Here is a 19,351-nt window from a genome sequence, read left to right as displayed (position 1 = left end):
GACGGAAAATGAAATCCTCAGAATTTCCCGAGGAATTTCCGAGGAAATTCCGAGGAAGCCCAAATTTTGGGTTTCCTCGGAATTTCCTCGGAATATACCGACGGAATTCCGAGGAAACATTAATCCGTCGGTATATTCCGAGGAAATTCCGAGGAGAAATGTGTTCCTCACAAAATTCCGAGGAAATTCCGACGAACAAGTGATCGATCGATGCGTTTTTGGACATATACCCATCGATCGATCACATTGTTACGCTTTGGTCCATCTTAGTGATCGATCGATGCGTTTTTGGACATAAAACCATCGATCGCTGCGTTTATAAAAAAACATTCGAGATTTTGAAACCCAAAACAGTAGTTCCTCGGAATTTCCTCGGAATATTCCGAGGAAATTCCGAGGAACACTTGATATCCTAGATCGATCGATGGGATAATCTCATCGATCGATCACATTGTTACGCTTTGGTCCATCTTAGTGATCGATCGATGCGTTTTTGGACATATATCCATCGATCGATCCGTTTTAAAAAAAAATTGACTTTTTGAAACCCCAAACACTAGTTCCTCGGAATTTCCTCGGAATATTCCGACGGAATTCCGAGGAAGAAAAGGGTTTCCTCGGAATTCCCTCGGAATATTCCGAGGAAATTCCGAGGAAATAGGGTTTTTAAACCGAAAACAACGTTTTGCGGTTTGAATAACACCTATATAACCCTTATTAAGTGTCTTACGTTCATTATGAAGTCAAAAATTTGTTCCTTACCCTATAATAAACACTTTTTCGATTGTATGAACGAAATCCCCACAACATAAGAGAAACACTTATACACTTTAATGAACGGTAAATGGAATACTTACAATTCGTTTTGAAATTTGTTATTTCATGGTTTATGCTCATCTATACAAAGAATCCTCAATGGTATGCATTACAATTGTATAAGAAATGAAATACGGCAAAAAAAATTGATGTTTTGAAACCCCAAACACTAGTTCCTCGGTATTTCCTCGGAATATTCCGAGGAAATTCCGAGGAACAATATAAATTAATAGAAATATATGCACAGGATATTCTTTTTCCTCGAATTAATGAAAATATTCTGAGGAAATTCCGACGGATATTTAAGTGGCCGTCGGAATTTCCTCAGAATATTTTCATTTAACCGGGCAAACAAGCCGCCAAATATTTCGCGAAAATTGAAATTGAAAATACTGAGGGAATTCCGACGGAAAATATCCGTCAGACCGAAGGTTTTATAAACTCGAACCGCATCTTCTTCCCCATTTCTCTCTTCTTCCTCTCCGGCAATCTCTCTCTCCTTCCGGCGTTCTCCACCTTCTCTCGCGACGATCTCTCCGGCAAATCCTTTCCATTCCCTTACAAATCATGTAAGGACCCTATCCCACTCTCTTAGGTCCTATTTGTTAGGTTTTTAAGTAGATTTGATGATTTTAGAAGTTTTTTGATAGATTTTTGTTAGGGTGATTGGGTAGGATTGTGATTTGTTGTGTAATAGGTTTAGAATTGTGATTTGGTTGTGTTGAATTGATTTAGAACTTGTTTTACAAATTGTTTATTATTTTTGTATTTACAAAAAGTTTTTTCTATATAAATTCGATTTTACAAAACGTTTTTGTATATAAATTCGATTTTTGGATTTATAAAAGATGATTTCATATTTATAAAAATATTTATATTTATTAAAACTAATTTTGTATTTATAAAACATTTTTTTATTTATAAACACTATTTTTTTATTTTTGTATTTATAAAAATTATTTTTAAATATACAAAACATTCTTTGTATATAAATTCGATTTTTGGATTTATAAAAGATGATTTCATATTTTAAAATTAATTTTGTATTTATAAAACATTTTTTGATTTATAAACACTATTTTATTATTTTTTGTATTTATAAAAACTATTTTGTATTTATAAAAAGATGATTTCATATCAATAAAAATATTTCTATTTATTAAAACTAATTTTGTATTTATAAAACATTTTTTTGATTTATAAACACTATTTTATTATTTTTTGTATTTATAAAAAGATGATTTCATATTTATAAAAATATTTATATTTATTAAAACTAATTTTGTATTTATAAAACATTTTTTTCATTTATAAACACTATTTTATTTTTTGTATTTATAAAAACTATTTTGTATTTATAAAAAGATGATTTCATATTTATAAAAATATTTATATTTATTAATACTAATTTTTTATTTATAAAACATTTTTTTTTATTTATAAAAACTATTTTATTATTTTTGTATTTTAAATATGTTTTCTATTTCAATTTTAATTTTATATTTTCGAATTTCAATTTAAAAAAATAAATTTATAATTTTTTTTTTTAATTTTGGAAATATTCCGAGGAAGTGTATCCCTCGGAATATTCCGACGACATCTTCCTCGGAATATTCCGAGGAATTACCGACGAAAAAACTCCTCGGAATATTCCGAGGAAATGAATTTCCTCGGAATTCCGTCGGACATTTCCGAGGGATTTCCGAGGAAAGATGAATTTCCGAAGAGTTATTTCCGAGGACTTTTTTCGCCGGTATGTCGTCGGAATAGCGTTATTCCGACGACATACCGACGATTTATTCTCTCAGTATGCCGCTATTTTCTTGTAGTGTATCATTTTAATTTACCTTATAATTACACTTTTTAATTATATATTAATTTTTACACGGTTATATACGGCATATAAAGTTTGACTATATCAGTTTGTTTATTGCGAACAATTTTTTTTTAATTATTAAAAGCCTATTAAGTGATGCATAAGCTAAGGATTGGCTTTCCGCTAACCATTAATCAAAATAAAGAGATAGACTATATTAAATAATAAGATTGATATGCAGCTTTATAAGGAAAAATGTAAAAATCCAAGAAAAATGATAATATATAATTACAGTATGGATATTAAAATATTCTCTAACTGAATTTATGATAACAAATGAATAAGTATTGGTACGTGATACACAGCCTTGCCTCTAATCCGTTATATATTAAACGTGAAATATTGTAATAAATGCATTCACAATATAATAGAAACGTGCGATTTGAGAATGAGCACGTTGATGTGTCACGTGTACAGATCTTCTAAGCTAAACTCTATATAAATGTGTTCACACGTACTTTACGTTTTGTTTTAAATATAAAACTCACATATAATGTTCCAATAAAACTCACACTATCCAGATTTTTCGATTCGAATCAAAACGGATAACGAATCGAAAGTCCAATTATACATATCTTATTTTTATTATTTACGGATAGTTTGTAAAAAATATTCGTAAATTTTTGATTTGATTCATTATCCATTTTGCTTCGAACCAAAAAAATCTGGATATCCGTAACACTACGAAGCATATCAAATACTAAAATGAAATATTTGTTAAAAACGAAAAAAAACACAAATACTAATATTTTTAGGAATATATATCTCATTCGATCCGTTATATATACATATATTTAAAGAATTATATATAAAATATATATATATTATAGTTTATATAATTTTTACAATATGTTAATGTATTTAATTTATTATTAGGTATTGGAATTTAAAAAGTTAAATAATAATTTATTTTGTAATGAAATATTATTATTTTATAGTTTTTTTTTCATTTATTTTTTATTTTATTTACTGATCAAATCGGATATCCGTGAAAAATCTAAAATTTTCCGGATATCTGAGACACTGAATATCCGAGTGGCTATGGATCGAAACGACACAAATACCTCCAAATGCCCGAATATTCTGTCCGTACCGCCCCTATTTACGGATACAATTTAATTTTTTTATATGAAAGAAAATTCAGTGTCCATGCTTATTTTATTTTTAATTAATTTTATTTTAAGAATTTTATCTTTCATGTGTTATTTTAAATAAAAATGTTATTTAATACTGATTAACAGTATCTTTATATATTTAACAACCACTTTTATATACTTTACATACACATACATGTGGACATTTAGTAATTATCTTGTTATTTTTGTAAGGAATTGTCAATTTTGTGAATTGAACCGAAAAATATAAACTGCGTTAAAACGTGGGTAGTATCCTGGTATCCCTTATATATTAAAAGAGGAGCATTGGAGTTAATGCTTTCACACCATGTATGACACGTGTCCACTAGACAGAGACTCTCACAAATTAGTTGCCTTAATTGGTTTTGCTATTCCATAATTTTGGGAAACGTTTCATTGATCTAGAAAATTAAAAAAACCACTCGTGGAATGAGTTATCACGTAAAGCTTAAGCTACGACATCACCGTACCATCGTAAAGATTATTTCCCATCCTGAACACTTTCCAGAACATATACGGGTGTGCTCTGTCAGTGCACATCGCGAAGCACTAGATAGTAACACGTGTAAGTTAGAAACACAGAATCGAGAAGATGAAGACGTAATTAACTTTTCTCTTATACGGGAGACATGAACATTCATATCGGCGAAGAACTCATCATGAACACTTTCAACAAGAGAACACTCTGAATCTTAGAAACGATACATCACTGAGCTCGCTAAGCATTTTTGCTCCACACTGCATAATGGTTCTTGAACGTGTATAGATTGTATGAACTATAAAAAGTTAGTTTATTATGTCTAACGTTGTTCTTGACCGTGACTTCTGAGTTATTACATATCTTTGTTCTTCAATGTGACAATCTTTGCGCATGCTTGTGATATGAAGAAGTATGATCGAAAGAGAAGATGACGACGTCTGAAGAATGTAAGCTGCAGTTCTGTGTTACTCAAGACGATAAAACGGAGAAGATGAAGACGTTTAAATTCGTATGACAGAACCGAGAAGATGAAGACGTCTTTTACTTTTGTCTTACAAGAGAGACATGACTATTCATCTCGACGAGAACACTTTGAAACAGAGTACACTCTGTATCTTAGAACCGAGACATGACCAAGCTCGCTAAGTTGCGCAGCTCCACACTGCATTACGGTTCTTGAACGTTTATAGAATTTATGAACTATGAAAAGAGAATATGACGATGTCACAAGAAGATAAGCTTAGTTATTTGTTACGCAAGACGAAGATGAAGACGTGATCTCCCATTCTGTAATATTTGATTTATGGCATACAAACTATTTGTACGTATCATTAGTTTGTGAAGCCAGGATTACAGAGGCATAATTACAACTACACATCTGGACTTTTTTTAATATAGAGTTTAACTGGACGTAATATTGAAAATCGGTTATTTGGGTTTACTGAACCCAACCGGTCGGTTCATCGAATAATGGCTGCGATATTAAAATCTCGCCGGTAAAACCAATTCTTTGTTTCCTCTCCAAGGCCAGAATATATGAGAATCAACTACGATAATCTGTTTATGGCAATATCATTAAATCTGTTCGTGCTGGCCAAGGCAAAAATATATGATAATGAATGCCCTTTTAACGTGGAAACTAAGTTAAAATCCGTAGGGTTTTACTCTTATATAAGAGTCACGTCCCCTACGATCTCTATTCATCTCATTCACACAGAAACAAAACTACTCTTCCCTCATACTCCTATAATGGCTGCGATAACTGCTGTGTCTGATTTGAAACCGTTTAAGAGTATGTGGAAGATTCAAGTGAAGATCATACGTTTGTGGAAGCAGTATTCTGTGGACGGTGGCCTAACCATTGAGATGGTGCTAATCGACTCTAACGTAAGCATCCTATATTGGTCATGTTACTAATTTCCAGTTCACAAACGTGTTTCATTGTCTAATACCTTAATTTTTGAACTTTTTTTAGGGTGTTAAGATAAACGCTTCGGTGAAAAAAGATCTGGTTAATCAATTTGATTCCTTCCTTTCACAAGGAAGTTCAAAGATTATCATTAACTTTTCACTCAACCCCTCTTGCGGTTCATACCGAACAACCATACATCCATACAGAATTGGTTTCCTCTCCACAACATGTGTGAGGAATTGTGATGATTTGCCCGATGCCCTAACTGGCTTTGAACCAGTTAACTACAGGGACATTATAGATGGTACACTCAATATGGATTATTTGGTTGGTAAGTTAGCTAAATAATTTATTGTCTTTCTAATATGAGTATATGTTTCAATTGTAGACTCAACTAAATATTTGTCTTTCCAGATGTAATTGGTCAGATTGTTGAGGTGACGCCAATTGAAGTTGTATCAGCAAATGGGAAAGAAACTCATAAACTGACTGTGGAGCTTCGTAATGAAAAGTAAGACGCCTCTGTATATATTCTAATGTATTCATATGTCATATGTATGCGTATGTTCATATTTGCTAATTTATATCTATTGTTAGGGATGAACGGTTGCCAATGGTGTTGTGGGGTAACTTTGCTACTGATGTAAGTGATGCTATTCAAGGACGTGGTGAGAATGCCATCATTTGTGTTTTGAAGTTTGGGAAAATTAAAGTTTGGGGTTTCAAAACATCATTTTTTTATAACCTGCGTTTATGGTCACAGAATTCCTATGCCAGCAAATTGAAGTTGATGTTGGAGTGTCTATTAATTTGAAGATTTTTTCGTTTTATTAGTATTCTTTTTATATTTATATTTTTTGTTTTGGCTTTCAACGTCTTACTTAAGAACTATTATGATAAATTCTTTAATTATGCATCTTAATAATAAATGAGCTTTTTAGTTATAAGAAAGTTATTTCTATTGTTTAAATATGCTTTTACCGTTCTTGAAACTTTCTTCCGTTGTTATAAAGTCATACTTTATCAATCACATATTGCAAATACATACTCTATTTTGGATGTCAAACATTAAATCACCGAGTCAATTCACTCCGTGCAAGGCGCGGGTTATCACCTAGTGTACTTATAAAAGAAAAGACACCCGGGAAATCAAACTCACAACCTGAAATACATGGTGAATTTGCAAGCACATGCGATAATAAATGTCTTGCATTAAAATATGGACAAATCTCCAAAATAGCACATTTCTAAGTTTATATCACAAAAATAACACTCAAAAACTAAAATGACCAAAATAGCACATTTCTAAGTTTATCCTTTGAAAATTTTAATTTTTTTATTTTTCAAAATTTGAAATCTTATCCCCAAAACCTCATTTCTCAACTCTAAACCCTAAACCCTAAACTCTAAACCCTAAACTCTAAACCCTAAACCCTAAACCCTAAACCCTAAACTCTAAACCCTAAACCCTAAACCCTAAACCCTAAACCCTAAACCCTAAACTCTAAACCTTAAACCCTAAACTCTAAACCCTAAACCCTAAATCCTAAACCCCACCCTTTAACTCTAAACCTTAAGTTTGTGACTTTTGATAAAACATTAAGTGCTATTTTTGTGACTTTTGACTTTGTGTGCTAGTTTGTGAACAAAAACTTTATTTAGTGTTATTTTTGTATTTTTCTCTTAAAATATTGCTTCTTAAATATATAGACTCAATCTAAACTAGAAACACATGTATGCTTGATGTGCTTCGACTCAAAACCACTTTGCTGGTTACCATACTCAATATCGGTTCTTTCGAATCCATTTGATATATTCACCTATGATCAAGTTTGTTTTTTTTTTTTTTTTTTTTTTTTTTTTTTTTTTTTTTGATAATCCAGGGGTTCTCCACTTACGTGGATCATTCACTTGGGCTCGGTTAGGCAGCGGTCCACTTCACCCGGAAAAGCTTTACCTGGCTGGAGACAAGGCCCAACACCAAGTTTGTTAGTATGTGATATGTTTACTAATATGTTTGGCCATTTTGCCTTATGTGGTATAAATCTATAAAAAAAATATTTCTTTTATAAAATATATTTAAACAAAAGGGGGATTTACCAGTGACGATTTAATATATATATATATATATATATAAGAAAATTTAAAAAGAAAAGATCATATATATATGTGACCCATATGATTATTAGCCAACCAACTGTTAAGGGAGAACAAGTTTAAGTTTTATTAGTTTATAAAATATTTATTTAAATTGTTTCCATTCGTTAAGTTTTCCTTCTTTGTCAAAAAAAAAAAAAATCTCATGCATGCATTTAGGCTATAAATCTATCTCTATTTTGATAAATTTTATAATATGGAAAAGTATATATACATTTCTGGTAACCACAATGACTATGAATATTTTTGTAATAGGGTGTTTCATTCGTGTTTCCTCGTTTTAAGATGGAAATAAAAAGAATAAAAAAAGGAAAGGAAAAATGTAACGTATATTTGAAAAGCAAAGTCTGAACAGGATTCTCATTGAGATATCAAAACTCTATAAAAACATATATACACAGTTTTATAAAAATGAAGAGAGCGCAATCGCAAATACAAGATAAGGTTTAGATCTTTTAAAAAAAAGAAAACACTGGTTGAGTTTAGGGTTTGTTAATTGGTTATTGTCAAAGCAATGAGGAATCAGATTCGTAGGAGGGGTACAAGGAGGAATCCGATTCGTAGGAGGGATACAGTGAGTGAGATTCCAGACGAGTTGCTGTTGACGATACTGTCTTTTCTTCCTAGTAAAGATGTTGTAGCCACGAGTGCCATTTCAAAACGGTGGAAGTCTCTTTGGAAGGAGGTAAAGACATTCAGATATGATGATTCATATCCTCTCACTTTTAACATGTTTGCGCTATTCATTAGAAGCAGATCAAGTGTAGACATCTTGCAGCTCAAGTTGAACCCAGGTTTTTCGAGAACAAATATCAACCCTTTGGTTAAGGATGCAGTTGCTCGCTCTTTGAGAGAACTGAGAATAGAGATGCTTTACATATCCTTTGAGTTGCCCCAATGCTTGTATTTCTATCCACAACTTGAAACCCTCATACTCCAGAAACTTAGTCTTGTGGATATTCCATCTAACGTTTCTTTGATTGGTGTCAAGAAACTCCACATTTTATCGGTTAGATTCTCAAGCGACGAATCAGTGATTAAGCTTCTAAGCATATGCCCACTTCTTGAAGACTTGGTAGTGAGAAGAAGCCTATATACCAATGTGATGATATTTACTATTGATGTTCCTACACTGAAGAATTTATGTATCTATAATTCGTGGAAGTCAAGGCCTGAAGGTGTTCATGGGTTTGTGGTTAATGCACCTTCTTTGAGGTGCTTTAACATTAAGGACAGCTTCAGCAACTATTTACGGTTTGGTAATATGCCGGAGCTGGTCAAGGCGAGTGTCAACATCGTGTGTGACCAACCTGAGGACATTCTAGGATCTCTTGCCTCAACAAGACATCTCTCTCTGTGTTTACAGTCTCCATATCTTCATCTTGCTACTTCGTTCCTCTTTCTTGACCACCTAGAGCTATTTTCATGTCCTTCCCAGTGGTGTAATTTACTCAAAGACGCTCCAATACTCCGAGTTCTCAAGTTGTATCAGAAACACTCTCAGTCCAACGACGTGACTTATTCATGGAACCAACCAATTTCTGTTCCTGAATGTTTAATGTCCCATCTGGAGAGCTTCGAGTGGAGACAATGGCACCGACCAAGAGAGAGAAGCTGCAAAGTACATCCTAAGAAATGCGAGTTGTCTAAAGAAGGCGTCGTTTTACTCAAAATCTGCAAGGAAACATGATATTCTGAAGGAGTTGGAGTCTGTGGCAAGAGGCTCAAAGACTTGCATGCTTGTGTTTGAGTGAACGCTTCTTTTATTAATAATAACTTGGGAATAGTATTTTCCATCATATTTCTCTTATTTCCGTACTCAATTATGTATTTCCAACTAAATAATTGTTTTTATAAATAAATTTCTAGAAAAGGTAAAATTTATAATTTTTTATTATTTAGTAAAAAAATTAATTAACTCATAGAAATTTAATCGATTTATTCGTAAATATTTTGATTCTATCACAATACCATCCTAATTCATAACAGTTATATATGTTGTAATGATTCAAACTTAGTGCTAGTGCTAGAGTCGTGTTACTCTCAATTATCATGATTGTGTTTAGGGTTGGGTATAAAATCTGTGAACTGAAATCCGTACCGAACCCAAACCGAAAAATCTGATCAGTACATGGTCCTAAATGTAAAAAATATCTTAATGGGTCTTGTAGGATTACAAAACCTATCCCAACCCAAACTTGAAAAAAAATCAGTATGGATCTGATGACGTGTTACAAAATATAACCAAAATCCAAAAAACCCGACCTGAAATTCAATGGGTACTATTCAAATGCTACATTTAAAAAATATATGATGTAGATATATCTCTTATTTAAGATACTTTTTTAATGATTTAGTTATTTTTGGTTAATAGTTACTAAATAATATAAAAAGTAAAATTTTATATTGTTTAAAAGTTACTTTTTTAAAAACGACTATTTTTATTTTTTTTTCTAAAAACAAATTGTACATGTGGCATCTTCGTTAGCAAAATTAGTTGATATAGCAACCACAATAATAAAAATAGATGACATGACAGTTGATGTGGTTACGGGTGTATGATTTTGCAAAATAAAATAAAAAAATATGTATGTTATTTGAAATTTTCAAAGTACAAGTATGTTTTTACATGATCACATGAGTCATGTATGAATTGGACATATCACGATATGTTGGGTATGAAATGGTCGTTTTCCCATATAATCTATGATCAAATAAATGGTAAATCTTCATAAAACTAAATAAATGGTACCTTACCCTCAACCGAACACAAGGAAAGCTTAAAACCATCACCAATAATACACATTTTGAGGAAAACATCAAAAAAATGAAAGAAAACTCTAAGGGAATAAATATTCTTCACAACTCAGTTTTGATGTTAAACTTTTTAATTTACAATTTCTACGTACACTTTTACATAGCTTTTTATATCTAAAAATATTAAATATATGTGTTTTATACTTTAACAAAATTATCAAAGGGGAATCAAACTCACAACCTGTATACATGGTGAAATTGTAACCACCTGCGATAATGAATGTTTTGCATTAAAATGTGGCTTCTTAAATATATAGACTCAATCTAAACATGTTCTTTATGTGCTTCTACTCAAAACCGCTTTGCTGGTTACCATACTCAATTTTGGTTCTTTCGAATTCATTTTGGTGTATTTTTGAAGGTTCACCTATGATTCAAGTTTGTTAGTATGTGATATGTTTACTATACAAGTTTGGAATCTGTACAACTTGTTATTTCTTTATATAATAAATTTTTAAACAAAAGGGACATATACCAGCGACGATCTGATATATATAAGAAAACTTAAAAAGAAAAGAGCATATATAGTAGAGAAATTAGGCTCTATATGCATACAATAACTCAAAATTAACTAAATGCCCACGACACTGTTGAACTTTCTTAATCCCCATTTGACCCCTACTAATCTATGACTCTAAATGGGAGCATACATGAAATTGTGTCAGATGAAATAATGACTCTACGATCGTACTCTACGTATACATATGGTGAGAGAATTATTTCATTTTTTATTAGAATTTTGTAGCAGGTGAAGAATCCATTGGTTGGAAAATTACCACTTTTTGTAGAGAGAACAATTTCATAGAGCCATCGTCACGATCTTTGATTTCTTCCTATACCTTTAATGATAAATATCTAGACGACGATGACCTATGGCGGTGATCGATTCTGCTGCAACTGCTCGTGCCCAGTTCTCCTACCTCCTCTGTCGCATGGAAATCTCCTAAGCTCCTTGTTGTTAGGTATCTAAATTTCAGTTCTCCTTTAATAATTGTGTCTAACCTTCCTTCACAATCGAAGCTTTTTCAAATTCCAAATCATAATTGTAGCTCTAATCAGAGGTCACACGAGTCGCTGCATCCGAATAAAATGGCCAGATCTCGTGGTTTTCCTGCATGAGTTGAACGGTGAGAGTCCGCTACCGATCTTCCTCTCCTACAGCGCCGTCTTCGTCTCAGTTTTTTATCACCTGATGTTAGATGCATTATCTTAGTCATTTGGTTTGACTTTTATGTTAGCCTAAATTATATTAGTTATCTGATGACAAGATTTGTTAGATGTTAGGTTCTGTTGTTAAATCATATGTAGTTACATTGTTAATGGTCGCTTAGCATGGTGTTAGGTGCTACAACCGATGTATATCTAGTTACATTCTTTTATGGTCGCTTAGCATGGTGTTAGGCGCTACACCCGATGTTAGACGTAAAATGCATTGTTAGAGGTTATTATATGGTATTGCCGGCTTACTGTTAGCCCTCATGAGATTCTATTGAGTACATGGAGTATGTGTTAAATTTTTGAACTTGTCCAAGCGAACAATATTTACATTATGTTGGAACAACAATCAGATTAACATAAAAAATTATGTTACTTGTTAAACCAAAAAGATAGATAATATAATTGATATATTATGTATCTTTTGGCTTAAAGGTTAATGGTTTTGTTAAATGTGAGTGACTGACCAATGTTTATCTTATATATGAAGAGTTTTTGTTAGATGATACTTGGTTTGTTACATGCTACAAATTAAGTTACCATTAACTGATAAAAGTTTGGTTAAAATATACAGATGATACCGATAAACAATACAGATTAGTGTCAGCTAACAAAATGTTTTACCGCTAAATCATAGTGTTATACTTTGGTTTTGCAACTCCAGCGGACTTACTATTGCATCAAGAAGCATATGTTCTTAATCATTTGTTAGATTGTTCGCGCATCTTTTGAACAAGCGAGTTGCTAAAGAGAATGTTGCGCTTGAGCTCTTTCACATGTTGTTAATTAAACGACCTTAAGTTCCACCAAAATGCGATGAAGTACAAAAAGATAAAAAGAAGATGCTTTGAAAGAAAAATACAGACCATTTATCTAACACCGGCAAACATCACATATTTGTTTTTGCTAAACTATGGTGTTATATATCATCTAAAATATTATGCATCCGATAACTACAATGTTAACCGTTATAGTATATTTTATATATAACACAATATATTAGTTGCTACATTAAAACTTATCAATTTCATAAAAGTAAAATACGAAGGTGGATATTACGATTTAATCTTCCAAATCTGTATCTTTCTTTTTCAACACAAATCCTTTTTACCAGTTTGTGCTCCATAGCCTCCATAAACATCATCGCTTTTCTCTTTTTCTTTTTTGAATCTCAAATTACATATGAAAAATAGAAGGAGAATCGTTAGTCGACCGAAGAGTATATATATATACATAAATTGATTAAACAATAAAAATTGATCCTTTGTGAAAAATATCAATACGCAAAGGAGAAAGGAGTAGAAAAAAATGTGTTGATGAAGAGTTAAGAAAGAGGAAGAAGATGATTGTGATGTTTTACTGCAATGAAATAGTAATGTATTAAAGGCATAAAAATATGGTTTAGAATCAGTGTGCTGGCACACCTAGAGATGAATAGAGACATATGCCAAATCTAATGAAATCGTAGACAAAAGGGTATTATGGGAACAATACTGCCAAAATTCTACTGTGAATTGGAGTTTTATGGCTCGTAGGACATTTACTTAATATTGGCTCATAAAAGGTATATACAGCCAATTATCTCTATATAGTATGACCCATATATTTTTGGTTTGATTATTATCCAACCAACTGCTAAGAGAGAACAATTTTCAATCCTACTAGTTTTATAAAATGTTAATTTAAACTAGAATTTTATCTGCACATCCGTATGGGGGTGTTTTATTTTTGTAATGAACTAAATATAAGAAAGGCTGTGCTTTTTATTTTTATATGATATTATTTGTTTATACCGATATTTAAATAATATCAAATATTTACTATAATACAAATCATCTTATTTGAAAAAATTTACCGTTTTCATTTATCATTTTATATAGTTAATAATAATATTTTTATTTTATATTTGAAAGAGATAAGAAAATTACTTTCTAAAAAATATTTTTCAAATATTATTAAAATATATTTTTAAAAATAATCAATTTAAATTTTTCATTATCATTAAAAATATAAATCTTTTAATATGATTTTAATTTTGATTTATAAGAAATAATAAACTAATTTTAATATCTAATTATAATTATGATAATTAAAGTTTACATTAATTAATTTCGAAAATAAGTTTTAGAAAGGTTTTTTATTGATTTTGTTAGCATTTTATTTTATAATACACATTTCATTTCAAATAAAATGATAAAGATAATAAAAGATATTATATTTACATTATGTAAAATTTGATATAGTTTATATGGAATGGTCCAAATAAAAAGTCACACATAAGAGAATTCATGACTTAAATAGTATTGGATTGTTACCATTAGTCAAGTTTTATTTCTTTTCAGTCAACATCTAATGCATGCATTTAGGCTATAAATCCAGATATATTCTAATAACTTTTTTAATATGGAAAAATATATTTACATTTCTGGTAACCACATTGACTATAAATACTTCTGTAATAGGGTGTTTTATTCTTTTTTCCTCATTTTAAGATGGAAATAAAAAGAATAAAATAAGGAAAGGAAAAAATGTAACGTATATTTGAAAAGCAAAGTCTGAACACGATTCTCATTGGGATATCAAAACTCTATAAAAGCATACATACACAGATTTGTAGAATTGAAGAGAGCACAATCACAAATACAAGATAAGGTTTAGATCTTTTCCAAAAAAAAAAAATCACCGGTTGAGTTTAGGGTTTGTTCCTTGGTGATGAAAATTTGGTTATTGTCAAAGCAATGAGGAATCAGAATCGTAGGAGTCCTAGAGGGGATAAAATCAGTGAGTTTCCAGACGAGTTGCTGTTGAAGATACTGTCTTTTCTACCTAGTAAAGATGTTGTAGCCACGAGTGCCATTTCAAAACGGTGGAAGTCTCTTTGGAAGGAGGTAAATACATTCAGATATGATGCTACTCCTCCATATCCTCGCACTTGTCAAATGTTTGATCTATTCATTAGAAGCAGATCAAATGTAGAGAGCTTACAGCTCAAGCTGAACCCAAATAACTCGATACAGGACATCAGAGATTTGGTTAATGATGCAGCTTCTCGCTCTTTGAGAGAGCTGAGAATAGAGATGATTTACAAATCCTTTGAGTTTCCCCAAAGCTTGTATCTTTACCCACAACTTGAAACCCTCATACTTGAGAAACTTAGTCTTGTGGATATTCCACCTAATGTTTCTTTGATTGGCCTCAAGAAACTCAACCTTTTATCGGTTAGATTCTCAAACGACGAGTCTGTGCAAAGGCTGCTAAGCATCTGCCCACGTCTTGAAGACTTGGTGGTGAGAAGAAGCACATATACCAATGTGATGGTATTTACTATCGATGTGCCAACGCTGAAGTGTTTATCTATCGATAATACGTCTGGGGAATCTCGGCCTGAAGGTGTTCATGGGTTTGTGATTAATGCACCTTCTTTAAGGTGCTTTAGCATTAAGGACACCTTCAGCAACTATGTTCGGTTTGGAGATATGCCCGAGCTGGTCAAGGCGAGTGTCAACATTATTTGTGACCAACCTATACTGACCGCGAGAGAGAAGGTGCAAAGTACATCATCGAAAATTTGAGTCATCTAAAAAAGGCTGGTGCATTCTACTCAAAATATGAAACATGATGTACTGAAGTATTAGAATGTGTGGCTTGTATTGTATGCTTCTGTTTGAATAACTTCTTTGTTATTAATAAGTTGGAATAGGTAGTTTCCAACATATCTTGTTGTTATTTGCTATCTGTGTTTATTATTAATAAGTTGAAATAGGTAGTTTCCAACATATTTCTTGTTATTTGCTATTTGTGTTTCTTGCGTGGAATATACCCAATTAAGGTCCAAATTAGCTGAATGTCCATAATTATGGATAACCCAAAAAGAGTAACTTTTTGACACTGTGCGGACGAAAATACCCTTATGCTTTATCGAAAACAAGTAACTCTAGATTTATCAGCTAAATATTTACATAGCAGGTAACAATCTACATATCAACTAACATATCAGTTAATAATTTCAGTATCATCTAACAATCTATGTATCAAACAAATGTATCGACTAACAAATCATATATCAGTTAATGAAACTATTAACAATTAATTAGTTATCTATCAAATAGCCCCAAAACTATTTGTAACAGCTAACACTTCATGTATCGATTAAGAATCCATTAAAATCTAAATAATAGCAGGTAAGTAATAAAATACCTACTAACGTATATATTATCTAAAAGTTGATTGTGAGTCAAAATTAGAAACATTGGAATTGAGGTGAGATAATAAGATTAGCATTATGGATGTCAAAAGAATCAGAATAAAAAATAAAGATTTGTGTTGAATTAGAAGATGATTTGAAGAATCTATACGAAAGATAAAGAGATTAGAACACATAAAAGGGAAAAGAGAGAGAGATAGAGATAAAGGTATTATAGTCATAAAAAATATTAAAAGAAAACAAGGATATATGACAAATTATATGGAATTTTGGGTGCATTCTTACCAATTACTCTTCTTATTATTGAGTCAGTGAAGGATTGATTGTCCTGTCATTATGTATGTTTCTCGGTTTCATCATGTATAACAATAAGGAAAACATTGCTCTATAGTCTATGATCAAATGTAAGAAAGTGTGCAAATGTACCATGTTGGTAATCCTAAGAAAAAAATTTCATACAATAAAAAGACAGGGATAGTGTTCCAACTTATACACCAACCAAAGTCACAAAACATCCATGTCTCAAGTTACTATTTAAGAAAACAATTGAAACAAAAACTCCATAGAACAAGAGTTTTCGAGGAGAGTAATACATATACATTTGATATATTTACATTGAATTTTCGTTGATTCAGCACAACAGATACCCAAACAGTATAAGATATTTTTATATGGGTTGCGGAATTCACTTTAATAACTCATATTAGGCATGAATTCACAATAACATTTGCTTTAGGGTTTCAAACGGATGATCTCCCTAAATATATATACATCATTTTTTTTTGTTAAGTATGTGAATTTAGTAATGACACAGGGAGATTACAAGTTATTGATGAATCAAAACTGGTAATCTAAGATGCTAATTAAAGCAAATATGCTAGAGAGAGCCACAAAAAAAGTAAAAAAAATCTCTAAAACAAAGAAAGGTTTAGTCTTAGTCCATAGGATATGACTACAGCTTGGCATTTTACATCTTCAAAGCAGCTAAATATATATCATGTAACCTGTTTTTGCTTATTTTCTTTCATCTGCTAAAGCACAAATAAGTATAGGATTGTTTGTAGATAGATAAAACTGCAATAGTTTCTCAAGTTGAGTCACTCTAGTAATTTTTCCAAGTAACAACCAAAAGGAAAAACAACCAGTGCAAAGTAACAAAAAAAAATGTATTACAACGAGAAACAAAATTACAAACCCAACAACAAAGAAACTGGTTCGTTCCCTTGCCAATGGATTTCTAGTTTCCCAAATAGTGTTGTTTCCTTTCTCCTTTGACAGACGTCAAATAACTTCCTCTGAAGCTGAAGACGGTCATATAGTTTTTGACTCCGAAAAATATATATACATTTCTGGTAACCACAATGACTATAAATATTTTTGTAATAGGGTGTTTTATTCATTTTTTCTCGTTTTAAGATGGAAACAAAAAGGATAAAAAAGGAAAGGAAAAAATGTAACGCATATTTGAAAAGCAAAGTCTGAACAGGATTTTCCTTGAGATATCAAAACTATATAAAAACATATGTATATACACAGTTTTGTAGAAATGAAGTGAGCACAATCGCAAATACAAGATAAGGTTAAGATATTTTTTTTTTTAAAAATCACCGGCTGAGTTTTGGGTTTGTTCCTTCATTCCTTGTGTATAAGAATCTGGCTATTGTCAAAGCAATGAATAATGAGATTCATATGAGGGTTACAATGAGTGAGTTTCCAGACGAGTTGCTGCTGAAGATACTGTCTTTCCTTTCTAGTAAAGATGTTGTAGCCACGAGTGCCATGTCAAAACGGTGGAAGTCTCTTTAGAAGGAGGTAAAGACATTCAGAAATGATGATACTCTTCCAAATGATGGCACTTTTATATGTTTACGCTATTTTTTAGAAGTGGATCAAGTATAGAGAGCTTGCCGCTCAAGCTGAACCAATATTTTTTGAGTGTACTCATCAATCCTTTGGTTGATGATTTAGTTGCTCGCTCTTTGAGAGAATTGAGAATTGAGATGCTTTACAACTCTTTTGAGTGGCCTGAAAGCTTGTATTTCTATCCACATCTTGAAACCCTCAAACTCGAGAAACCTAGTCACTACAAGAAAACAGGGGGATTCTGATGGCCGAAATCGTCAGAAATTCGTCGGAATAGACCGATTCCAACGAATTTCTGACGAACCTGTCTGTCGGTATCGTTTTGTCGGGAAAAAAAAATTCGTCGGAATTTCGTCAGAACTTCCGACGACTTTCTGACGAATACCGAGAAACGACATTCTGACGAACTTCTGATGTCTCGAGTTTTAACCCGATTATCTAACTGCAAGTGCACAGTAAAGTACGCAGTAGTAATACGGGATCGAATCCACAGGGACCGATGATCACACGTAGAGTTGCAGACAAGTTAATAGCTACAACGAATCAAAATATATTTTTGATGGTTTTTATTTAATTTTCTCTAGTGTCACAAAGCATAAACAAGCATATAAAAAGATGATTTAAACGATTTGAAAACTATTTTAAAACAAACGTTGGGCATTGGGAATTCTCAGGAATTTCTTTTTAATCAAGATACAATTAATGGAAGACACAGGGATATATTAAGAACCGTCTAGAACTCAAACACGATATTAGAATTAACCTACTTCCGTAGCGCTAATTCTCTATGTTATAGAAATCTCCACACTAACTTCCGCTGAGTTTCAATTTCTAAACAAGCATTAAGAACAGGTTCAATATGTTCACAAAGCGCAATAACATCAACTTCCGAGGGTTAAGGACACTTTGCTCATCTAAAGTATTTTCGGAAGTTCAAACAATCACTTTCGGTGCATCAAACAATCTGAAATCATGAACTAAGTGATCAATTCAGTTCAAGCAGTAAGAAATCCATTAGATGAAGAACCAAAACGTAATCCCTTAGTCTACACACGTTTTATGGATCAAAACATCAAGAAATCCCCTATGAGAACCCCTAAACCCAACTAGATGACTACTCACACATAACTAAGCAAGAACAAAACGATTTTGATGAAGAAAACATGATAAGATTGTATTAAAACAGAGTAAAGGTTCAGAAGATCTTCTCCAAATGGTTTTGAGATGAACTCCTTTACAAATCTTCACAAATCACACCAAAACAAGTACAAAACACTCAAATCTTCTCTCTAGAACTTGTAAATCTCCTCCTTGGTCGCCCCTGGTCTTTTCTGAGTCTCAAAGGTCGAGTTCTCCTCTTAATTATTGAGGGGAG

At 31.9% G+C, this 19,351-nt stretch overlaps 1 protein-coding gene across 1 annotated transcript; it reads left to right on the top strand.

Annotated features, from left to right (window-relative positions):
* Positions 1-7,970: 7,970 nt before the first annotated feature.
* On the top strand, positions 7,971-9,811 carry LOC106379506 (putative FBD-associated F-box protein At1g50980). The gene has a single exon (XM_013819441.3). It carries the CDS (start codon positions 8,392-8,394, stop codon positions 9,565-9,567), a length of 1,176 nt encoding a protein of 391 aa, XP_013674895.2. The 5' UTR covers positions 7,971-8,391; the 3' UTR covers positions 9,568-9,811.
* The last annotated feature ends 9,540 nt before the right edge of the window (positions 9,812-19,351 follow it).

Source organism: Brassica napus, chromosome C6 (genome assembly GCF_020379485.1).
Source record: "Brassica napus cultivar Da-Ae chromosome C6, Da-Ae, whole genome shotgun sequence".
NCBI classification, from domain to species: domain Eukaryota; kingdom Viridiplantae; phylum Streptophyta; class Magnoliopsida; order Brassicales; family Brassicaceae; genus Brassica; species Brassica napus.
This window is presented reverse-complemented; position numbering and strand designations above follow the sequence as displayed.